Source organism: Berghia stephanieae, chromosome 2 (genome assembly GCF_034508935.2).
Source record: "Berghia stephanieae isolate SIO BIC M18660-M18661 chromosome 2, UCSD_Bste_1.3, whole genome shotgun sequence".
NCBI lineage: Eukaryota > Metazoa > Mollusca > Gastropoda > Nudibranchia > Aeolidiidae > Berghia > Berghia stephanieae.
In genome coordinates this window covers 127673358-127695975 of record NC_088361.1, presented here as the reverse complement: position 1 = coordinate 127695975, position 22618 = coordinate 127673358, and the positions used below count along the sequence as shown (strand labels likewise).

Below are 22618 nucleotides of genomic sequence, written 5' to 3'. Positions count from 1 at the left end.
TTCTGTTGCTGTTTATTCATTACAATATCAAAACAATAGCCATGAAGACTACACACTTGGTTGATGTGTAAAATACTAATACTAGCAATGTGTGATTTCTGTTGCTGTTTATTCATTACAATATCAAAAAATAGCCATGAAGACTACACACTTGGTTGATGTGTAAAATACTAATACTAGCAATGTGTGATTTCTGTTGCTGTTTATTCATTACAATATCAAAACAATAGCCATGAAGACTACACACTTGGTTGATGTGTAAAATACTAATACTAGCAATGTGTGATTTCTGTTGCTGTTTATTCATTACAATATCAAAACAATAGCCATGAAGACTACACACTTGGTTGATGTGTAAAATACCAATACTAGCAATGTGTGATTTCTGTTGCTGTTTATTCATTACAATATCAAAACAATAGCTATGAAGCATACACACTTGGTTGATGTGTAAAATACCAATACTAGCAATGTGTGATTTCTGTTGCTGTTTATTCATTACAATATCAAAACAATAGCCATGAAGACTACACACTTGGTTGATGTGTAAATACTAATACTAGCAATGTGTGATTTCTGTTGCTGTTTATTCATTACAATATCAAAACAATAGCCATGAAGACTACACACTTGGTTGATGTGTAAATACTAATACTAGCAATGTGTGATTTCTGTTGCTGTTTATTCATTACAATATCAAAACAATAGCCATGAAGACTACACACTTGGTTGATGTGTAAATACTAATACTAGCAATGTGTGATTTCTGTTGCTGTTTATTCATTACAATATCAAAACAATAGCCATGAAGACTACACACTTGGTTGATGTGTAAATACTAATACTAGCAATGTGTGATTTCTGTTGCTGTTTATTCATTACAATATCAAAACAATAGCTATGAAGCGTACACACTTGGCTGACATGGACAAAAAATATACTAATATTAGCTGCACTGGACTATGAGCTGCAAGGTCGAGATCGAGGTTAAAAAGTTGTGGCTTATAGTGCGGAAAATATGATCTAGGCATATGATTTTAAAATTATTCATTGAAATAGTGAATGAGATTTTTTTAGATTCATTTTTATTTTTTAAAACCCATTGATTTTATGGTTTCAGATATGCAAAAATAGAGGTAAATGTGTCCAAACCAATTGTGCCTTTCCGAGAGACAGTAATCATACCTCCTACTACAGACATGGTGAATGAGGCAGTCCAAGATCAGACCCCATGTGAGGAGCAGGAATACAACGACAATCCCATTCAGGTTGACATTTGCTTTGTACCTAGATTAGATTTTCAGGCATTATGTATTATTTTGCTTTTGTTATAGTTCTCAATCATAATCATGCAGTGTATATGAATAGTAATTTTGGAGAAAAGGTTATTGTGCGTTTAAAACGAACACAAGAATATGAATTTATGTTTTTAAAATAATTTTCATTATCCATTTTGATTATAGCAAAACAATAACAAGAGCAGTGTGATATTATTTTATTTTTATTTCTGTGTGCCAGATTTCTTCCATAATATGAGTAACAGAGAGGAGGGGGAGGGGGGGGTGAGAGATACTGATACAGAAAAGAGGGAGAGAGAAATATTGATACAAAAGAGAGAGAGAGAGAGAGAGAGATGGAATTTATGCTTGTGTTGTGTTTGTGTTCCTTTTTTTTCTTTTCTTTTTTTTTCTAAAGGAGCTGTAACCTAACAAGAGAGAGAGGGAAGGGGGGAGGGAGAGAGAGAGAAATATTGATACAGAAAAGGAAGAGAGAGAGAGAGAGATGGGATTTTTGTGTGTGCTGTGTTTGTGATCCTTTTTTTTTTCTCTAAAAGAGCTGTAAGCTAACTACTTATCTTCTGGGACAATAAAGATTATTATTATTGTTATAATTTATTTTATAGAGATTTGGGTGCTTTATTGATGATATGAGCTAGGTGTGCTGGGGGGGGGAAATTTCTTGAGCCACTCAAGCTTGACATGTCATAGTTGAAAGGTCAGTCAAAGCAATCAATCATTTCTGAATCATGGAGCTCGAAGATAAAAGGCTATGGAAGCTCATCTAGATGGACAAAATGGCTGAACTCTTGAGTTCAAAGGAAGATAATAAATGGAATTGCTTTTGTCATACTTGATGCAATGCCTTTATGACTACCTGTAACTGGTCTTATGGGGTAGTCCCACTCTTGGGTAAATCAGTATATAATCTAGAGCAGCATTGTCCAATATTTACATTTTTCAACAGTGTTTTTATACACTTATATTTCAGTTGATGTAATAGTATTTTTATTTGTTTATAATAGTACTTTCACGATATGCAATATTTTTTGTAGATACTGTAACAAGTGTCTATAGCTACCACTGAGCAGGAGTGGGGATTATATTTATAATTATTATTATTAGTAGTAGTAGTAGTAGCAGTAGTAGTAGTATTACTACTATTATTATTATTATTATTATTATTAATATACTATGTGTACAATTACAATGGCATGCAAACCACTCGTAGTTATGACAGTGATCAAAGAAAAGAAATAACTGTATAGGCTGATCCAGCATCAATAGCTTGTCTTCCTTCAATTCTTCTTCAGATATCCACAGCAGACCGCCAGTGCCACTTATTGGTTCGAGCTGCACCCCTTCCTGGAAACATCCCAACAATTTTGCTGGACAACCAGAATACTCTTAAGGCTTTGGATTCTCTTAACGCTGAAAAAAATAAAGACCAGGTAGGATTTTATTATTTCATATATATATATATATAGGACTTGATGCCTTTTTTTCTTTACTAGATTTGAAAACTACCCTAAGATGATAAATTTATGTGGGCGGGTGGTTGGATGGGAGCATCACCCTTGAATCATATACCTATGATGTTCGCATGGGTGTACGATCCGATAGTGATGTCGTTTCTTCTTCTCTTTACTAGCCTATCCTGCTTCTTTGGTTTGTGATTGTATTTTTGACAGGGGATATTTTTTTTCCTGTAAATCCTCTGCCTGTTTGTTCTTGGTTATTTATAATTTAGCTTATGATATCTTTAGGTTATGATTTTGATTGATATTTGTACTATTTTTGTTAGATTGCTTGTTTTTTTTGTTTCAGCGGTCTCTCATATAACCTCAATTGTGTTGGAAGAGACCTAAAGCAACAAACAAAAAATAAATTTATGTCATTAATTTGTTATGTTGATAAACTTTTCTTTAAAGAATATTTCTCGTAATAAAAGCGTTAAGTATTAGAAACTGCTTGAAACTGGGCTTGTTCATTCTCTGATACAAATTTAATCATTTCTTGCTTTATTTTTATATCACTTTACATCAGTTATATCCCTAATTGGGATGAAACATGTACCATCAAATATATAAGGATATTTTTAGACCATGATCACCTTTTCTTACTTTTGTTAAAGGAAAAAGAAAGGTCATGAAACTGGAAATTATGAATGTCCTTAAATACATTCTAACATCTAATGCATTTTGTACATTACTATCTACATGAAACTTTTCATTATTGCTCCAGAAAGTGGTCATAATTACACTTTTGAAATAATATGTAGACTTAGCTTTGCTCAATACTTCTACTTTTGATAATAGCCTGTCAAACAGTAATATTTATTTGTTATCCCCCCGCCCCTTCCCTCTCACAGATGACTCGTATGAATCTCAATGAAACAACTGTCAAAAACCTGGTGGACATCAAGGAGCATTTGAAAACAGAATTTGCAAAGGCTGGACCAGAATGGGAAGGAGCTGAGGACCACATATGGAGCTTTGGTCCCCGTCGTTGTGGACCCAATATTCTTCTCAACAAAATAAAAAACTATTCTAGAAATTCCATTTGGCAAGCTCTGGATTCTAGTGGATCGAGTCAAACAAAATTAGCAGAATTTGACAACAGTGTTGTTAGTGGGTTTCAAATGGCCACTTTGGCAGGGCCTTTATGTGAGGAACCGATGCATGGTGTGTGTTTTGTCATTAAAAATTGGTGGTTTGGGGATGGCAGTAATCCTCCCGATGATGACGTTCAATCTTGTATATGTAGTGGACAATTAGGAGATAATGATGTGACACATACCTTAAACTGTGATAATAGTCAATCAAATAGTAAATTATGTGAAAGATTAACCTCTGTTACTATAGTTAATTCTTCTTCACAAGTTAGTGAATCAATCAATTTGAACAGTTCAGTTAAAAATTCAAGGCATCGAAAAGATCAAGCAAATTCAGTGACATCTTGGAGTGTGTTGTCTGTTGGGGAAAACATTCAGCGTCATAGTTCAGTGTTTGGTCCTTTGTCAGGCCAACTGATATCAAGCATGAAGGAAGGTTGTCGGAGGGCGTTCCAGGCCAGACCTCAAAGGTTGATGGCAGCAATGTACATATGTAATATCCAAGCTACTGTTGAAGTATTAGGTGAGTTTGTTTACCATTTTGCTTCCTAATGAACATTTTTACAAAGAGGAGTGTATAAAACATTGTCAAAAGCAAAATACCTCAGATGGTTTTGAATTTGCTATTGTAGAGAAATTCCTGTGTTTAAAAAAATTTGCTACCATAACTACTTCAAACATTCTCTACTAATCTGATGTGACTAGTTTATTGATATGACCGTTTTTTTGTTGTTTTTTGTTGTTGTTTTCTACAATCAAATGATTTAAACTATAATATGAATCATGATTAATTATCTCTTGAAAAATTGACATAAAAAAGAAATATTACTATTATAAAACGTGGTAATTAAACATGAATGAACACTTATGAACCAATTGAGTTCCAGCCCTTTTGTCTTGTGCCTTAAAATTAAAATTTATGTATTTTGAAGTTGATATGAGTGTCTTTAAATTAAGCTGCTGACTTTAATAAGAGAAAAGTGTTGGCTATTGATATAACGAGCAAGGAGAGGAGTTGTCTGTACCCAATAAGTTGATTGATTATTTTTCAAATTTATTTTAAAGCAGTTTACATTAACCACTTATTTTTCAAGCTATGGGCACAAAATATGTCTTGTCTCCTTGTAATGCAGGAAAACTTTATGCAGTCCTTGGAAAACGTTTTGGTCGGGTGATGTCAGAGGAGATGCAGGAAGGCAGCAACACATTCACGGTATCAGCTGTGTTACCCGTGGTGGAAAGCTTTGGATTCTCTGAGGACATGAGGAAGAAGACAAGTGGTTTGGCTAGTCCTCAGTTAAAGTTCTCTCACTGGGAGGTTGGTTATTGTGAATGTGTTTTTATTTCATTTTTTGATCACCAAAAGCTGGATCTCATAATTTATAGTGGAATTTTTATTAAACAACATTGATATGCAAATTTTAGTTAAAAATGTGTCCGTTCTATAAAAACTGGGCATAATACCAGACGAAAAGCCCTCTAAATAACAAATAGAAAAGCTCAAGAACCACATAATACAATAAGGTTTTAAACAATTCATAAAATGAATAATATTACTAATGAAGTTAATTGCGCCAAATCCTCTATGCAATCAAGCTCTAGGCGAATAACAACATCAATCCATTCAAATCTCTCTGTCTCTCCAGCTCCATGCCTCTCTCTCTGTGTCTCTCTCTCTCTCTCTCTCTCTCTCTCTCTTTCTCTCTCTCTCTTTCTTTCTCTCTCTCTCTCTCTCTCTCTCTCTCTCTCTCTCTCTCTCTTTCTCTTCCCCCACCCCCTATCATCCAGCTATCTCTCTATGCAGCATACATCCATTCTTTAAAACATTTCCAAATTAATAATAATGCGTAATTTCTATAGCGCCCCTTTAATTTCTATAGCGCCCCTTTCCACCAAAAGTGCTTGGAAGTGCTTATACAGATATTCACATACGATCATATATATCATTCAATAAAATCAATAAAATCACTCCCAGAAAACTGAAAGGAAGTACTCTGTCTTCAAAGAGTTCAGTAGGTACATCAAAAGACGGTGCAAAGTGACAATAGGATCTCAGGATCTGGTTTGTACTCTTTTTTTAGCACTTTAAACAGGCAATGATCACCATATATCAATGCACGGGATGGAACGTATGGTTCGATAAGGTCTGAGATAAGCAGAGGTGCTGCCGTGAAAACATTTGAAGCACAGACTGGCGATGCTCATTTATTCATTTGTTGTTATTATTTTTTTTTTTTTTTTTTTTTTAATTTAAAATGTTTAACATGTATTTTGTTTTTGTCGATAGTTAAAATGTGACCTCAGTACTTGGAATAATAATATCATCAGCATAATAGTACACTGCTTATCTTCAGATTAAATTAATTTCTGTTCTACTTTGATTTACCACAGGTAATTAGCATGGATCCATTCTGGGTGCCGACTACAGAGGAGGAGTACATGCATTATGGGGAAAAGGCGGATGCAGAGAACCGAGCAAGGCACTACATGAATAAAGTCAGGAGGAGGAAGGGCCTGAAGACAGATGAAAAGATAGTAGAGTTTGGAGACAAACAAAGGACACTCACCAAGATGAAATGATTTGAAGCAGGAAAAGAAGGGGGGGGGGGGGGGGCTTTTTATCATCTTTTTTTTAAATGTGGGTTTGGAGGATATTAATAAGTTATTTACATTATTGTGATAAAAATGAAAGAAGAGGTGACAATTTGTCCAAAGTCTAAAATGGGTTATTCTCTTATAAATAGGTACTTTGGTAAAAAATTCAAATTAACCTGATCAGTTTTATCATCTTTTTTTTTAAATGTGGGTTTGGAGGATATTAATAAGTTATTTACATTATTGTGATAAAAATGAAAGAAGAGGTGACAATTTGTCCAAAGTCTAGAATGGGTTATTCTCTTATAAATAGGTACTTTGGTAAAAAATTCAAATTAACCTGATCAGTTTGAAACTTACATCATTGTGAAGGGCTTAACAATACTGTTCCAATTATACCAACTTTATATAAATCGGATGACTTCGAAATAAGTTAGGTAAATTTAAAAGTTGAAAATAGCACTCCCTTGTCTTTGTAATTAATTCACAGACTTTGTGACTGTAAACTGGTGAAAAATACATTCAAAACAATATAATTATGTTAAAAAGAAAGATTTTGTTTTTTAATGATTTTTTTTGCAGCCTTCACCAGGCAATCTAAAGTTTTTTTTTAAAAATGGACAAATATGAAAAATTAAATTGTGTTCAAGAATTATGCAAAATGATATGTAATCTTACATAACTCGCCATTTGAGTCGACAAATATTTTTATGCCAGTAACTCCATAACTATATTGGCTACAAAAATGAGCATGGCATCAAATTAAAGGAAAGGGGTGTAAATTTTTAACAGAAAAAGGGAAATCAAATTTTTTTTTGGGACAAGTAGCAATTCATTGTATGTGATCATAGACATCTAAGAAAATACAATATATTACAATATTAACAGTTCCTAATCTTTCATTGAAAAAAAAGCTACCCTATTTCTTACCCTACACCAAAATATTTCTGCATTTACAATGTCCACCTCTGGATTCAAAGAGTTTTTAAAGGAGGAGAGCGAGTGACTGTCTGGTGTCTGCTGAAAGGGCATTTCACACAGAGGAAGCAGAATGTGCGAAAGCACATCATGAAAAGTTTGAGTCAAACTGTCCAAGTACAAAGAAGCTTAGTGGAGAGAGCGATTCGGATTGTAGATAGAAAGAAGAGATGACAAGTAGTTTGGAGCAGTGCTATGGATGCACTTAAAACAGTAATAGGCAACTTTTTAAGCAGTTTGCTTCTTCTTGGGGAGCCAACGCAATGACTGCAAGACTGGAGTGCTGAGATCTGACCTTTTTTTTTCGTAACAATACCAGCAGCTTTATTTTGGAGTAGCTACAGAATTGACAACCTGTAGAGGAGGGAGTTGTAATAGTCAAGTCCAGAGGTAATCATTGAGTGAAAACTAGCATTTTGCTTGTGTCTTGGTCAATAAGGTTCCACATGTGTTCAATGTTTCTGAGCAAGTAGTGGATGGTTTGGCATAATTTTGAGATGTGTATTTGCCTGTCCAAATAAAAGCCTAAATTTCTAACACTTTAACGTCCTTGAATCATGATATTTATCATAATGTCCTCCATCATGACAGTTTTACCTTTTTTTCTTGAATACATTGAGTTCAGTCTGGTCGTTATTGAACATTGATCCGCGTTAAAATTTCCTTCTCTATAGTTTGTTTTTTTCACTTTTCTGTCTTGAGGTAACAGAAGCAGCAGAAAAATTTGTTAGGCTGCATTGATCCTCAATTGACTTAAAGTCTAACCAATGAAGAGTTCTACTGAAAGTTCCCTTGAACTTAGCATCAAGAAATATAACTGATGCATTTGGTGCCCTGTGTAGCTCCGCATCAAGTATTCCAAAATTTCTCTCTGCCCATAAGTTGTGAATAGGGGTTCCACACATCCTATTTAGTTGGTCCTCAGTTGAATTTGCCAATTCTCCATACAGGTAGTGACAAAGCTGCCGCTGAAGCACAATTATAAAAGCATCAGAAATTTTTGGTGCAATTTTACAAAACACTTCTTATTTTCAATAATCTTTAAACTCAACAATTCATGCAGATTCTTGTACAAGTGGCCATCCGAATACATCATTACTCAGCTCATCAGAATTTTCCTTCATGATTTCTAACACTTTAAATACTCTGTCTGGTAGAAATTAAAAAGGAAAGAAGATAGTCATAATATTTGATAATCAGGCTTATCATATATTCAGAATTAATGCACCTGACAAGTCAACAGAAAAAATTAAAATACATTGCATATAAAATTTTGAGCAACATAACAGAAATATATAAATCTGTGACCAAAAAGAAAAGGAAAAAGTAAGAGAAAATTGTGGAAAATAAAATACAAATCAGAAATGAGAAAGTATAAAAGTTAAGATGTATGGAAACACACATTAAAATAAAATTTGCACAATATGAAACCAAATTTCCATTTCATACGGGATAATTTGCCAATAGTTGGCACTCCTGCAATATCTATAACTACCCTTAACCATGTACTCTCATTTATGTAAATCAAACAGGATTATACGAAAAATTGTCATTTAGACTCGAAGACCAATTGAGTTCACATGGCTAACTGCAACAGTAATAAAGTGTTGCTATCTTGTTTCATAGCTCACAATTCTATCACAATTACTCTCTTCCAGACCGTAAAGACCCAGTTATTTGATCACTGCTGGGTGTCACCAAAAAAATAATAAATATTCAAAATGGTCCCTTTTCATCCGAGGTGAGAAATCTCCCAAATAAGCTATCAGACCCCCCTCCCCTCCTAACATGAAATAAATATAATAATAATAATAATAATAGTAATAATGTACTTTATTCATCCAAAAGGAAATTTTTGTACAGATGTATATAATACTGACAACAATGATACATACATAAACATAATATATGTAAATATAATGTAAAGTAAAATTTGGTAATAGGTAAAGTGTAATAATATTGTAAGCTGTAAGAATAATTACATTAGTATAAATTTCAAGGGACATACAGATTATATAATTGTAAAGATATAGATATCTAGTAAAGTGTATATTGATGTCAACATATAAGAAAAAAAGATTAGTAAAAACCTAAGAATTGGATACAGTATAATAATATTGTAAATTGACTGAGAAAGATTACATAGTAAAAATTACATGGCACATAATGTAGATTAAATATGTAAATTGAAAAGTTGTAGTAAGCGATTTTATAAATTGATGTTTAAAAATAGTGGGTATGGAGTAATTTTAAAGAAAAGGATTCAAAGTTAAAACAGACGTAGACCAAAATTTATAAATTATTTTCTTTATTAAAAATTCTGCAACTGTAAGGTAAAAAGGATCGGAGGTGTCTTTCACTTTTTGTTCGTATAGACAACAATCGGTCACTTCTGTTCGACTTAGTGATCTGATAATTTAAAGGATGTGTTGGATTTTCTAAAATATTTCCAATTTTTCTTAAGCAGCATTCTGTATATAAATCATTAAAAGACATGGATCCTGTTGTAAGTTTTTTGGCTCTTTTAATAGCCCTGTCAAAGTTAGCTTTTGCTGAGCTAAGACAATTTCCACCCCAGGCAGTAACACAAAAAAACCAAAACACTTTCTATTACGGATGTGTGAAATAACGTACAAAGTGTTTTGTCAATGTTGAGTTGGGACAATTTCCGTAAAAATACATCCTTTGATTAATTTTACGATTAGTTTTTATTTTTTTTTTGAGAGATTGATATTCTTTTTGTCCCTTGTAAATCATTTCTTTGTTATTAAATTATTGTAATTTTTAGTTTTGAATATTGTTGGTTCGTTATGTCAGGCTTGCGGATGTTATGAGTTGTTTGGTTAAACACATAGCATCAATGGAAGATTAAATAAGTCCTTCTGAGCCTATGGAACAGAAGTTTATCCTTGTTTGTATAGTTAAACGGACAATAGTAATTGTGTGCTACCTTTTGGATAGGATGATTGTATTTAAGTACTTTCCACTAGATCTGTCTAACTGACCCAGCTACCCCTCACATTGCTGTGTAGGCAAGAGGGCCGGGGAAAAAAATCTCAGCTGTACCTGGAATAAGTACCGCCACCTATGCTACTGAAGCGAGTGCTCAACCAACTGAACGATTGAGACCCCAGTCAATACTCAATGCCTATAATTAGGTGCTTATTGACAACTTAAGTCAAATTATGAGAAAATTGTATGCAGTTTTCTCAGAGAGAACAATACAGAAACCCAAAATAATTATGGCTTTGTAATGAATACACCCATGGACCACACTTCTGTTGCTGGGTGGGGTTCCTGACCTCCCATAGTGGGCAGGGAGACACTTACTGTGTCTTCTATCCTCCTACATCTGTTTTCCAACATGCTTTCTGTCTTTTTTTTTCTGTCTTTGTCTTGGAATGAGATTACATACTTGGCTTTGTCTTGGCCCTGGCCGGATACCCTAGCTGGGAGGGAAACAATCAAATGTATAGTTAGAGTTTTGGGAGATGATCTTTTTTTGTCTTGTAAATCATCTCTCTGTTATGCACTGTATTATGTTTTGTTTACATAAAATTGTTTATATAATTTATATTGAGTGTATCCGTCTTAGTGCTTGTCTCTGGATGAGACTTTTAGGTGATCTCAAATTAAGTACTTTGACAGTGTGCTCTTGGAATCTACATCTGTTGTCTATTTGAACCAATTCCCCATTATCTTACCTTTTCTTGGATGCTTTAATTTCAATTCTAGAACTTTTTTCTACCCCATTTCCTTCCTTTTTACAAGCGCTGATATGACCTCAGCGTATTGCAAGAGCCGTGAAACCCTTTAAAAAACAAAAACAATACAAACAGTCATGAGAGCTGTTAACTCTTTGGTAATCAGTGTATAATCATAATTATCATGACAATAATGATAGTAGTAAAGCACCATGCACAGAATAGTTTTAAACGAGATTTTTGAAAATGAGCTTTTATAACACAATATCCACTAAACGTGCTCAAAGCGCTTTACAATACAAAGGGTCCCTAGCCAATAGCAACACAGCAACATGAATAATGAGACATGACGCCTGTTAGGCGATAAATGTTGCTATTTTTTTCTGACAGAGACAAAACGGCCATGTACTCATTTTACACCTAAGTACAGTGCGAGAATGTGAATAAAGAACTTTTCCAGGGACTCAACTACGCGCCCGCTCAGAGGATCTATGGACCATAAGGCGAGTGTCATACGACAAGCCGTACAAGATAACCTGTTATATCAAGATTTAATTTTTTTTTAATCTATCTAGAAAAAAAAATAAAACAAACTAAAACATGTCTTTCTTGCTATCTGTTCTCCGGCCATAAACATGTTTTCTCCTTCCAAGTTGATTTGGGATGAGACTACTTGTGTTTCCTTGGACTTGCTGGGACAGAGGAAAACAGTCAAATGTATAACGATATACCTTAGTGTCGCACTTACTATATTAATTACTATCAAATGTCTTTTTTTTAAAGAACTTTTTCATGGCGCATTATCTACTGAATATGCTCAAATCTCTTTACAAGGGATCCCTAGCCAGCAGCAATACTTAACGGCAAAGTTAACCTGTAGGACGAGACATGATGCACGTATCTCGCAATTACAATTTTTGTTTCGTTAGTGAGAAAATTGGCGTAAAATGCCATTTGACTTTGCCCCATCACGCAGTTGGGCTCAAACCCAAGACCTATAGATTACGAGCAGAGCAAATATTCGAGCAAGACAGTTCCCTTTAGAGAGCCATCGAACATCTGTATGGAGCAGTAAAATATTGAACTCCTTGTCATTCTCCACTCAAAGCTGTTTGAAAAGGCGCGAATTGAACATGTGTACTCTTACTTTTAGCTATTCATGCAATGGCTGGGTGAGATTTTTAGCCACAAGATGGATGTTGTCTGTGAATCACACGATGTACTGATAAAATGTTTGGCGTAGCCTCTTTCAAAAATGGTAGAAAGCCACGATAGCGCCCTACCATGGCAGCTGACCCATATGTGGCACACGCTACAACTTTTGTGCTCGGAATTTCCTATCTTCGAAAAAATCGCGAACAGTTATGTACAGAGTTGCCCTATTTGGTGTCTGTAAAGGTGCATGCAAAGAGAAATTCTGGGAAAGCGTGGTTGCCTTGTATAAAACGATCATAGATCAGCAGTAGGGCATCATCGTTGCCGAGAGTGACTCGTCCAATTGAAGGTTGAGTTTGGTCAGTTTCAAAAGCTGAATTAATTGACCTCAGCTTCTGTTCCCCCCCCCCCCCCCCCCCCCCCCCACACACACACACACACACAAGGGCAATATCGCCAGAACCACTATTAGAATTAGAAGACCAATCCAGAAAGTGAAAACGATAAGAAACAGGTATACTGAATTTGCTGAGACACGGTGTCCGAGATTACCAAGCGTTGCCGAAGAAACATGTGGACTGACCTGGCTGCCCGGTCTGACGTATCAACCTCACTTGCTTTTATCGACTGGTCCAATATCACATAAAGGCCCCAAGACAACAGGAAAACAAAGTGCATGCAAAAACGTTCACAATAATCAACAGCGAATTTTCACTTTTCCATCTACTCTGCCGGTCTCCTCCTCTCCATTACGACACAATTCCATCCACTGCTTCCGTTCGTCTTTCGCGTCATCCAGAATCACTCCCTTCCCTTCTCCTATGCCTTCACATAGTCCTTCATCCAGCTCGGCGGAGCTCTATCTCGTGAGGGGTATCGATGCTCTCCATCCTCGTGCACAGCGCCAATCTATTCTTCCTCTTCTCCATCCTCTTCTTCAGTCACTACAGGCCTAAATGTCCAGTATATTTAATATTATGTCTAGCCATCCCGTCTACGTCAACATTGTTTGCTGAATTCACCCTCGTTACCGTTCCCTTCTTCCATCTCGTGGTACATCGTCCGTCACCAGGCATCCCCCACACTTCATCACCAGCCTTCACAACACATTCTGGCTTCTCTTCTAGCATCTACCTTCATTCTCCAATCATATGTGTGCACTGCGCTGTAGGGTACGGAACTCTCCTTTTGTCCATCTTTTGGTGCTATGTTATAACACAGCCTCTACTGGACTCTTTCTCATTCTTTCCGCCATGGCCTTGATTGTCCGGTGGTGCCGCTCCACTATGCCGTTCCCTGCCGGTCTGAAGGCTGCTCTGAAAATTCTCTTCACCCCCCACTCTTGAAGCAGTTCTTTGATTTCCACAGACTTGAACGCTGGAGAATTGTCCAATAACGCCTCCGCCACCGACCCCTTTCTAAAAACACTTGCTCCAACTGCTGACAAATTTCCGTCGCCGACTCCCCTTTCATCTTTCTCCAAATGGCAAATCGTTCCGGCCCATAGTCTACCATTGACAAATATGGCATGCCCCTGTAGTGTACCACATCTGTTGTCAGTCTCGTCCAATCTCTGTCCGCCAGTACGCCAGCTTCATGTCGTTTCGGTGCAGGGTCAATAATTTGGCATTCCTGGCACTTCCTGACAACCTCTTTGATTGTTTCCTTCTGCACGATTTCGCCAAGAACCACGATCTCTCTACACCCATATGATGTTGCCTGTGCATCTCACCCACTTCTTCCACACTCACACCCATTTTCTTCCTTTTTACTGGCGCTGATATGACCTTAATGTGTTGCAAGCGCCATAAAACCCTTTAAAAACAACAAAAAGAAACAAAGAAACAAAAAGTACGTTGATTCCCATTACAAAAATAAAGATGTTCAAGAATGTGACAACTGTAGGGCATAGGGTATCAAGTTAATGAGCCATACAATGAAGAGATAGGAAAGAGTAATCATTAAGTATTAAGAGGATTAGAAAAGATGTAGACATAAGTTAAGAACAGTTTGGATTTGTTGCTGGTAAAAGTACAACGGATGCTATATTTGCTCTAAATGTGACCGCAGAGAGGTATAGAGAGAAGCAAAGAGAATTACATTGTGTGTTCATTGACCTGGAGAATGCATAATACGGTAGGGTACCAAGAGAAGAACTGTGCTACTGTCTAAGAGCAAAGGGGGTAACAGATACCAAAGTTATCCAAGATATGTACAAATGAAAAAAGACAGTGGTAAGGATAACGATTGGATCAACTGATCCATTTAATGTAAGAGTTGTTTTACACCAGGATTCTGCTCTCAGCCCACTGCTATTTGCAATAGTAATGGATGTCCTAACAGAACTCATTCGGCGAGAGGCACCGTGGAACATGATGTAGTACTTTTGAATGATACAAAAGCTGAGGCGGAAAACGAACTGGAGGGTTGGAGACGGGTGTTGGGAAGGAGGGGATTAAGAGTAAGCAGATCGAAGACAGTATTTGTGCATCGGACAACAGAGGGCAGAGTCACCAATAAAGATAGGAGAAGAGGAGGTGCCAGAGACAAACCAGCTCAAATACTTAGTAACAATTGTACAAGGAGATGGGGGCAATGAAATGGAGGTTAAGAAGAGGATACAGGCAGGTTGGAATAATTGGAGGAAGGTAACTGGAGTTATGTGTCACAAACGAGTTTCCGCAAAGCTGAAGGGGGATATATATATACAACAGTTGTAAGACCAGCAATGTCATGTGGACTAGAGACGGCAGCTACAACAAAGAAACAAGATAAAGAAGTTGAGGTGGCAGAATGAGGATGTTGAGATAGTCATTTGGCTGGACAAGAAAAGATAAAGTGAGAAATGAACGAATTCGAAGGTTGACTGAAGTGAAGAATGTATCAATAAAGATGAGAGTGATTAAATTGAAATGGTTCGGACATGTAAAGAGACGAGAGATGGAGTACGTGGGAAGGAATACCTAATAATAATAATAATAATAATAATAATAATAATAATAATAATAATAATAATAATAATAATAATAATAATAATAATAATGATGGTGATGATAATATTAATAATAATAATAATAATAATAATAATAATAATAATAATAATAATAATAATAATAATGATGTTGATGATGATGATGCGGATGATGATGATGATGATGATGATGACGATGATAATAATAATAAGAAGAAGAAGACTAGTCTAGATGGTTGGATAAGGTAAAGGACGATATGAAAGAACTGGACCAGGAGGAAGATGATGCTCTGAACCGAGATACGCGGAGATGTGGCATTCATTATGGGAACCCTGCAAAATGCGGGATAAGCTGAAAGAATAATAATAATAATAATAATAATAATAATAATAATAATAATAATAATAATAATAATAATAATAATAATAATAATAATAATAATAAAAACAATAATGATGTCGATAACAAATATAATAATAATAATAATAATAATAATAATAATAATAATAATAATAATAATAATAATAATAATAATAATAATAATAATAATAATAATAATAATAATAATAATAATAATAACAACAATGATGATTACGATGATAACGATAACAAATAATAATAATAATCATAATAATAACAATAATAATATAACTATCTATAAGTTTATTTTTTAAAAATATAATTAAATATACAGAATTGGAAATTGAAGGTCCATGCCAAAGCAAATCACTGCTGTGCACCCAAAAAAAATAATATTTAAAAAAATAAAAAATAATAAAAAAAAAAGCTCGACGAGGATGGGATTCGAACCCACGCGGGGAGACCCCAATGGATTAGCAGTCCATCGCCTTAACCACTCGGCCACCTCGTCCTTGCAAATTGGGCGTTCAATAATTATAATATACTATTTTATCTCTGCATGACTTCTTGTTGACGATTTATTTCATGATTGTGGGTTTGTTTCATTTCATCATCTTGAATTTAGTTGTTCCATTTTCTTTCTGGTGCAAATGCTGTCCAAAACTTCTGTTTTGTCCCAAAACAGGAGTGTCTTTCCCTCCTCCTCCTCCCCCCATTCCCTTTTCCTCCCAACGCACACGAGAGTGAGCTTTGTGGTGGACATATTGGTCTATTCGAAACTAAATTCATCTTCAAGTCTCAGAGTGCTGTAAGGAATCGATGATTTTATGGAATTGCTTTTATTGCAAATGTTCATCTATTGAGAAAATCAAATAAAGAATAGCACCCGTGAGATCTAACATAAGAGACTAAATTTCTTTGATCAGTATTCAAAAGCAGCAGTTGAAACACGTTTTGTTGCTGTATTCATTTTTAATCTAACCTCGTGTAATTATCTGGCAATATTTTTTTCTCACGGCCGCTTGAGAGATCAAGAAATGTTTGTTTTTACCTTTCCTCGATGTGTGTGAGTTATAATGTGCCCACTCACCCGCTACTCTTTCGTCCCACTGCATTGATGCTAACGGAATGGAACATAATTATCCCTTTGTTGATAATGAAATGAATTCGTTGTAGTGATATTCCTTGTAGAATATAAGATATTATGTTTTAGTCAGTAAAGAATGAGGCTTTCATTCAGTTCTATAGTATAGTCTGCTAACAACATGATGCCAGATTTCATGAAACAAAGGATCGTGTCGTTCTGTTGTTTTATATTGTTATTTATTGCCTTTGTTACAGCCGAAGTAAACAAGGACTACGAAGATGGTAAGTTCTGAAAATTTATAAAGATGTGATTTTTAATGTCTATCTATCTAGAGACAAGTTTGCATACACTACACTCACAGTCAGTCACTGTCTGTTTCTTGATTTTTTAAAATGTAATTTTTTTTAAAGAGTGAAAAGCCCCTTTCTGTCAATATCACTATCACTATATCAGTACGATTTAGTATTATTAGTAATTGAGGCTGATGTGTTTAGTCGATATTTCCAAGCTCAGATTTTTAATAAATGAAATTAATCAATTCTTTATTTGAACGAAGTTATTCTTTTGAAAGTTTAGAAAGCACGACATAAATTGACAATGTTTTGCGAAGGCCTAAACGACCAAGTGAAATAACTTTACTGCTCGGTGATGTTCATCAACAAAATAAGAGGAAGACATATCAAAGTGTATGGTTTCCTACTCAGGTGTGAATGTTCACTTTGTCCTTGTACTTTTTCATGCTGTCAACTTTGAGGCAGTGGATAGTCTCACATATACAGTGAAAGAACAATGCAAACGCCTGTGGAATTTTCCAAATGTTGAAGTTACACAGACTATCAAGGAAGAAATTAGTGTCTTTGTGTCAAAATAGCCGATAAGAACCTGGGACTTACAAATTGAGTGTTACCCCTTCTTGAAAGGGCGCAGATATATCTCAACGTGTTTTCAGATTTCCATTATTTCATTATTAGATCCAGCCTCAAAATCACTGCTTTTCAGACTTTTATGTACAAAAAGAAAATCTTGATCTACTGCAGAAAGCCAGAGAGTCAATTTTATCATCTTCAACTGTTGTTATTATTATTTTCATCATCATCATCATCAGCATCATCTTTTTAATTTATTTATTTATTGGGGTTCCCAATAGCTCAGTTGATAGAGCGCTCAATTTACAACCAAATGGAATAGTGAAGTCGAGATTTTTTTCTGACCATCTATTCACCCCGCATGATTTGGTTGCTGGGTCTGCTTGATATGGCAGAAAGTACTCAGCGATTGACCAACATCCTATCCAAAGGGTAGCAAGAAATTGCTATTGTTCATTTTATATTATAGAAATGGGATGAACTCCGGCTTCATGGGCCTAATGGCTCTGACTGACCACTTTTTTATATTTTTGTTTATATTTTTTCACAATTATTGTTGCTAGTTAATTCTCATCCTGCAAATTGAAATAATGATAAATATTTACGTATTTCTCACAAAATACCATGGCTTTTTCAAATTCATTATCACATTTTTCAGTTAAAATGCAAAGAACCTCTTCAATTGTTTCAAAATGGCAGTAAATATTGTATTGCTTAAATATATTTGTTTTTAAAGGAGAGGGATCTGAGCCCATAAACATTACTCATCATTCATTTGTATCATTTTGCATTCATGATATGGTTGTTTTCTCTCCCTCAATTTTAAAGTTACAAACAAGTGAGTGAGAGCAATTTCCTTTACATAGCGTATTATGACACCAGCTAAATGTGGTAACGCAGATTCTTTATGGGTTTTTATTTTTAAAAATAAGCAGAAAAATAAGGAAATACAAAGCCTTAATTCTTGAGAGAGTTTGATATGCCTTATAATGGGTACATACACATCATTGTTCAAACTGTATCAGGGCGCAAATTTTCAGATTTATAGTCACTTTAGGAAAAAATCCTGTTGTGACACATTTGTCATTTGAGTGCATTTTCGTTTATTATGATTATATTAATAATGATCTTTTTACAAAAATTTTACTCAAATATAAATAATCATTACATCCTCATTTTCACCATTATCGCGACCAACACCGTTATCATTATTATTACTATGAGATCCTCATCAGAACCACATTAACATCATCATCATCAGCATCATCATCATCATGATGCACAACACAAAGTGGCAACAGGCATTGTTTTCTTATATATCGCTTTTATTTTATTACTCGCGTATTCAGTAGTGTTTTATGTTGGAAACAAGCTTGCAGTAATAGTAGTAGAAACATGAAAGATATGCTAAGAAAATAAGGAGTATAGACTTCATTGAAGTAGTAGTAGTAGAAGTAGTAGTAGTAGTAGTAGTAGTAGTAGTAGTAGTAGTACTAGTAGTAGTAGTAGTAGTAGTAGTAGTAGTAGTAGTAGTAGTAGTAGTAGTAGTAGTAGTAGTAGTAGTAGTTCCTGCAGAAGCAGTAGAATTAGCTGTTGTAGTAGTAGTAGTAGTAGTAGTAGTAGTAGTAGTAGTAGTAGTAGTAGTAGTAGTAGTAGTAGTAGTAGTAGTAGTGGTAGTAGTGAAAGTAGTAGTAGTAGTAATAGTAGTAGTAGTGGATTTAATAGTAGTAGTAGTAGTAGTAGTAGTAGTAGTAGTAGTAGTATTAGTAGTAGTAGTAGTAATAGTAGTTGTAGTGGATTTAATGCATGTGTCAGCATTGTTTTAATTTAATTGCCTCTTGATTTCGGTAAGAAGGGCGGGGGAGGCTCTTATGAGCCTGTTCTTTTTCAATGGTACTTTAGACAAAAATGGACGGCGTGGCTTTCGGATTATTTGGCAAATTTACTGTTTGCCCTTCCGTTATAAGGTCTCTCTCTCTCTCTCTCTCTCTCTCTCTCTCTCTCTCTATCTATCTATCTATCTATCTCTCCCTCTCTCTATCTTTCTCTCTCTCCCTCTCTCTATCTCTCTCTCTCTCTCTCTCTCTCTCTCTCTCTCTCTCTCTCTCTCTCTCTCTCTCTCTCTCTCTCTCTCTCTCTCTCTCTCTCTCTCATTGCTGGGCACTCACCGACATTCAAGCGACACGATATCTTACTTATTATTTTTTAATTTTTTTTTATTTGTCAGTCAAGCGACGTTGGGCGTTGTTTACGACTGGACTGTTGGCAGCGTCAGTAGTCTATATTTTGGCCGTGACGATAATTCCTTAGATATCCTACGTTACGTGGACAGCTCTCCACTCAGGTGTGTTTGAGGCGGTATGGAATGGAAATTTTGTTAGTGAAAAAACCCGCACTAATCTAGATGTTTACAAATTTGCAGTTCTAATAACCGAACACAATGGTGGGCCTCCAAATAAAAACACGTCAGCACTAAATCTTGTTAAATCGCGAAACTATAAGATAGATATGAACGTGGACGCATACCTAACTATTAATATCTGTTTTGTCTTTGGAATAATTCGAAGGCGTTATTCTTGAAACTTTAAAATGGATGAATCCTAGCTATATTTTTTCCCCAGCATGTCTTTAATGCCCTTGAGTGTCTTGAATCCAGTGGCCGTTTGCAGTTTGAAAACGACGTGTAAAGATAAATATTGCAAAGGTTGTCTGCGAGAGTTGGAAATGTCAGTGTTGTTAATTGCCGCCGTCGGGGAAATGGATGCTTAAAATGTTGACATTCTGATATATTAGGAATTATTTGAAAATGTAATCGTCTCCTTACATGTAAATAAATAGCCTCGGGAGTTAAATGTCATTCCTTACTAGTCAGTATAGTGATTGATAAGTTGTGGAGATGTGGAACCCTGTACTGTAGTCTATCATATACATTTAGCCAGTTAAATGCTGTGCTTTGGAAAGACAAATATTTAAAACATTTGGCCAGAAAATTCGTCCTTCAAATATCGATTTAAAAGACCCTTATTTTGGCAAAAACTCTGCGACGTCCCAGGTCTGAAGAGTTTGTTTTTTTTTGTTTGCCAAGATTAGAGTCATTTGAATCGATCGGTATTTGAAGAACGAGTTTTCTAGCCTTATTTTTAAATACGGGTTTTTCCAGAGTATGACAGGTAACTGGTTAAAATTCACGGTGACACGATAATGAATTATTGTATGAAATAATACTCGTTTTAGTTTTATCAATGAGAAAGGAAAACACACACACACACACACACACACACACACACACACACACACACACACACACAAACAAACAACCCCCCCCCCCCCCCCCCAAAAAAAAAAAAAAAAAACCCAGCCCCCTTTAGATATAAATTAAGCCGACGGGTTCTTGTTTGTACAACAGTGTTAGCACATCTGTAGTCTGTAGTAAAACATGTAAATCCCAGCCCTAAGAAGACTATTTTATTTTCAAATTATTTAACTGGTACTGCATACACCGCCCATTTCCCTCTGGCCCCAGTTTACTTGTTCGCCTTTATATTTTCATGGAAGACGATTTCGCCGTTCGCATTAGGAATATCAAATAATATTACATGTGGCGGAATAATTCAAATTAGAATTGGGTCAATGGGTGAATATCGATTATGTACCATGAGTGAGTTCGATTTTGTGTCTGTCAGAAACTGGAACTGGAAGGTTATCATCACATCCAACATGCATGCGTGTGGGCTTTCCCTCTTTCATTCTTTCTTTGGTTTTTTTTTCTTTCTTTTCTCTCTCTCTTTAGAAAAAACAACTAAAGCTTATTTTAAAATACGTTCCGTTATTTGGTATTGATGTAATAGTTTTATTAAAATTAGGTATGGAGACTTATCTGATCTATCTTTAGTATGGTTTGCTGTGTTCTTCATCATCATTATAATTGTCGTCATCGTGATTTCACCGAATCTCCCTATCCTTAAGTGATGAATATAATTATTGACTGCTGGTGCTGAAATGGCTTTATTATGTCACATAGAAAAAAGACAGCATGATTATTGATAGCTCTAGATTTTGTAATGATGATGTTTAGTTATTTTATACATCATTATACCTTTTGATAAATTATTTTTCGTTTCAATTGCCCTTAAATTTATAATAAATTAGCCCAGTAAAATCCTCAAGTTCGGTCGCCTGTGGATTCATATCGATCGTCGTGTGGTTTCTCGCAGACAACGAGACGTGTTATTGATTTCTGTATGCTTAATGCTTAATATAGTATTGTGCCTGCATGATGCAAAGTATTTTGTTGCCTTAAGCTAGATAGAAAAGAAAGAAAGGAAAATTATATATAATAATGACAACTACCTATCTATAACAAGCAATGATTTAGTTGAACGTGAGCTTCGATACAGAACCCATCGTAAACGTCGGTTTTATTTAGACAAATGATAGGGATCTTCCAGGTTCTCCTCTTTTAAGAATATGGGAAACCGGGAAATTTTTTTTTTAATAATTAAAAGATCTAGCTTAAATTCATCTTCATGGTGATTTTTTTTCTTTTTATTCTTTTTTTTTTCTTCTTTCATATATCAATGACGAGACATATGAATATATAAAGGTGCATTTCTAATGCGTTGTAGTGTATTGTTAATTATTGATAACGAGTGACGTGTACCCATAATCAGGTCTGATAACTCAACTTGTTATGTTATGTTTTGATGGAAATACGGTCAGATCGACGCAAAACATTGTCCATTACAACGATGTTAAATCAAGCCCATAACTGCGTTTGGTTTTCAGGCCTGCTAATATTCACAGGTGGATAATGATAAGTAAAGGGGATAGAGTAGTGCCATGTGAAAATAGGGAAGATGGACATCGCGGTGTCAGGGAGCCAGCCATACGTGAGGTCCAATATAATTGGCACGACACCCACCGCCTGGCTGAGAGAACGAGGTGAGCAGTGAGCGGGCGAAAGCACTTGCGTGGAACCATCCATCCGACCACCATTAATTATAACGTGCA

General features: G+C 35.3%; 2 protein-coding genes and 1 non-coding gene across 4 annotated transcripts in view; 2 read left to right on the top strand and 1 right to left on the bottom strand.

Annotated features, from left to right (window-relative positions):
- LOC144966564 (elongation factor-like GTPase 1) overlaps positions 1-10251 on the top strand; it is a 40734-nt gene extending 30483 nt beyond the window's left edge. Inside the window, exons 19-24 of one of the 2 annotated variants that reach the window (XR_013644239.1) lie at positions 1121-1268; positions 2591-2728; positions 3649-4414; positions 5025-5209; positions 6283-6635; positions 6800-8790. Coding sequence is in view for 1 of the 2 variants with exons in the window: in XM_078903234.1 (XP_078759360.1) it covers positions 1121-1268; positions 2591-2728; positions 3649-4414; positions 5025-5209; positions 6283-6471 (1426 nt within the window). In the remaining variant the exon portion in view is untranslated. Of the gene's footprint in view, positions 1-1120; positions 1269-2590; positions 2729-3648; positions 4415-5024; positions 5210-6282 lie in introns of both variants that reach the window. The other variant, XM_078903234.1, reaches the window with a different exon arrangement.
- A 5833-nt stretch (positions 10252-16084) lies between these two features.
- On the bottom strand, positions 16085-16166 carry Trnas-gcu (transfer RNA serine (anticodon GCU)). Its single transcript has one exon. It is a non-coding gene; the product is annotated as a tRNA-Ser (tRNA).
- Positions 16167-16665: 499 nt separating this feature from the next.
- LOC144966563 (chondroitin sulfate proteoglycan 4-like) overlaps positions 16666-22618 on the top strand; it is a 56055-nt gene continuing 50102 nt past the window's right edge. The window contains exon 1 of the mRNA XM_078903233.1: positions 16666-17023. Coding sequence (XP_078759359.1) covers positions 16921-17023 — 103 coding nt within the window. The 5' untranslated portion in view covers positions 16666-16920. The remainder of the gene's footprint in view (positions 17024-22618) is intronic.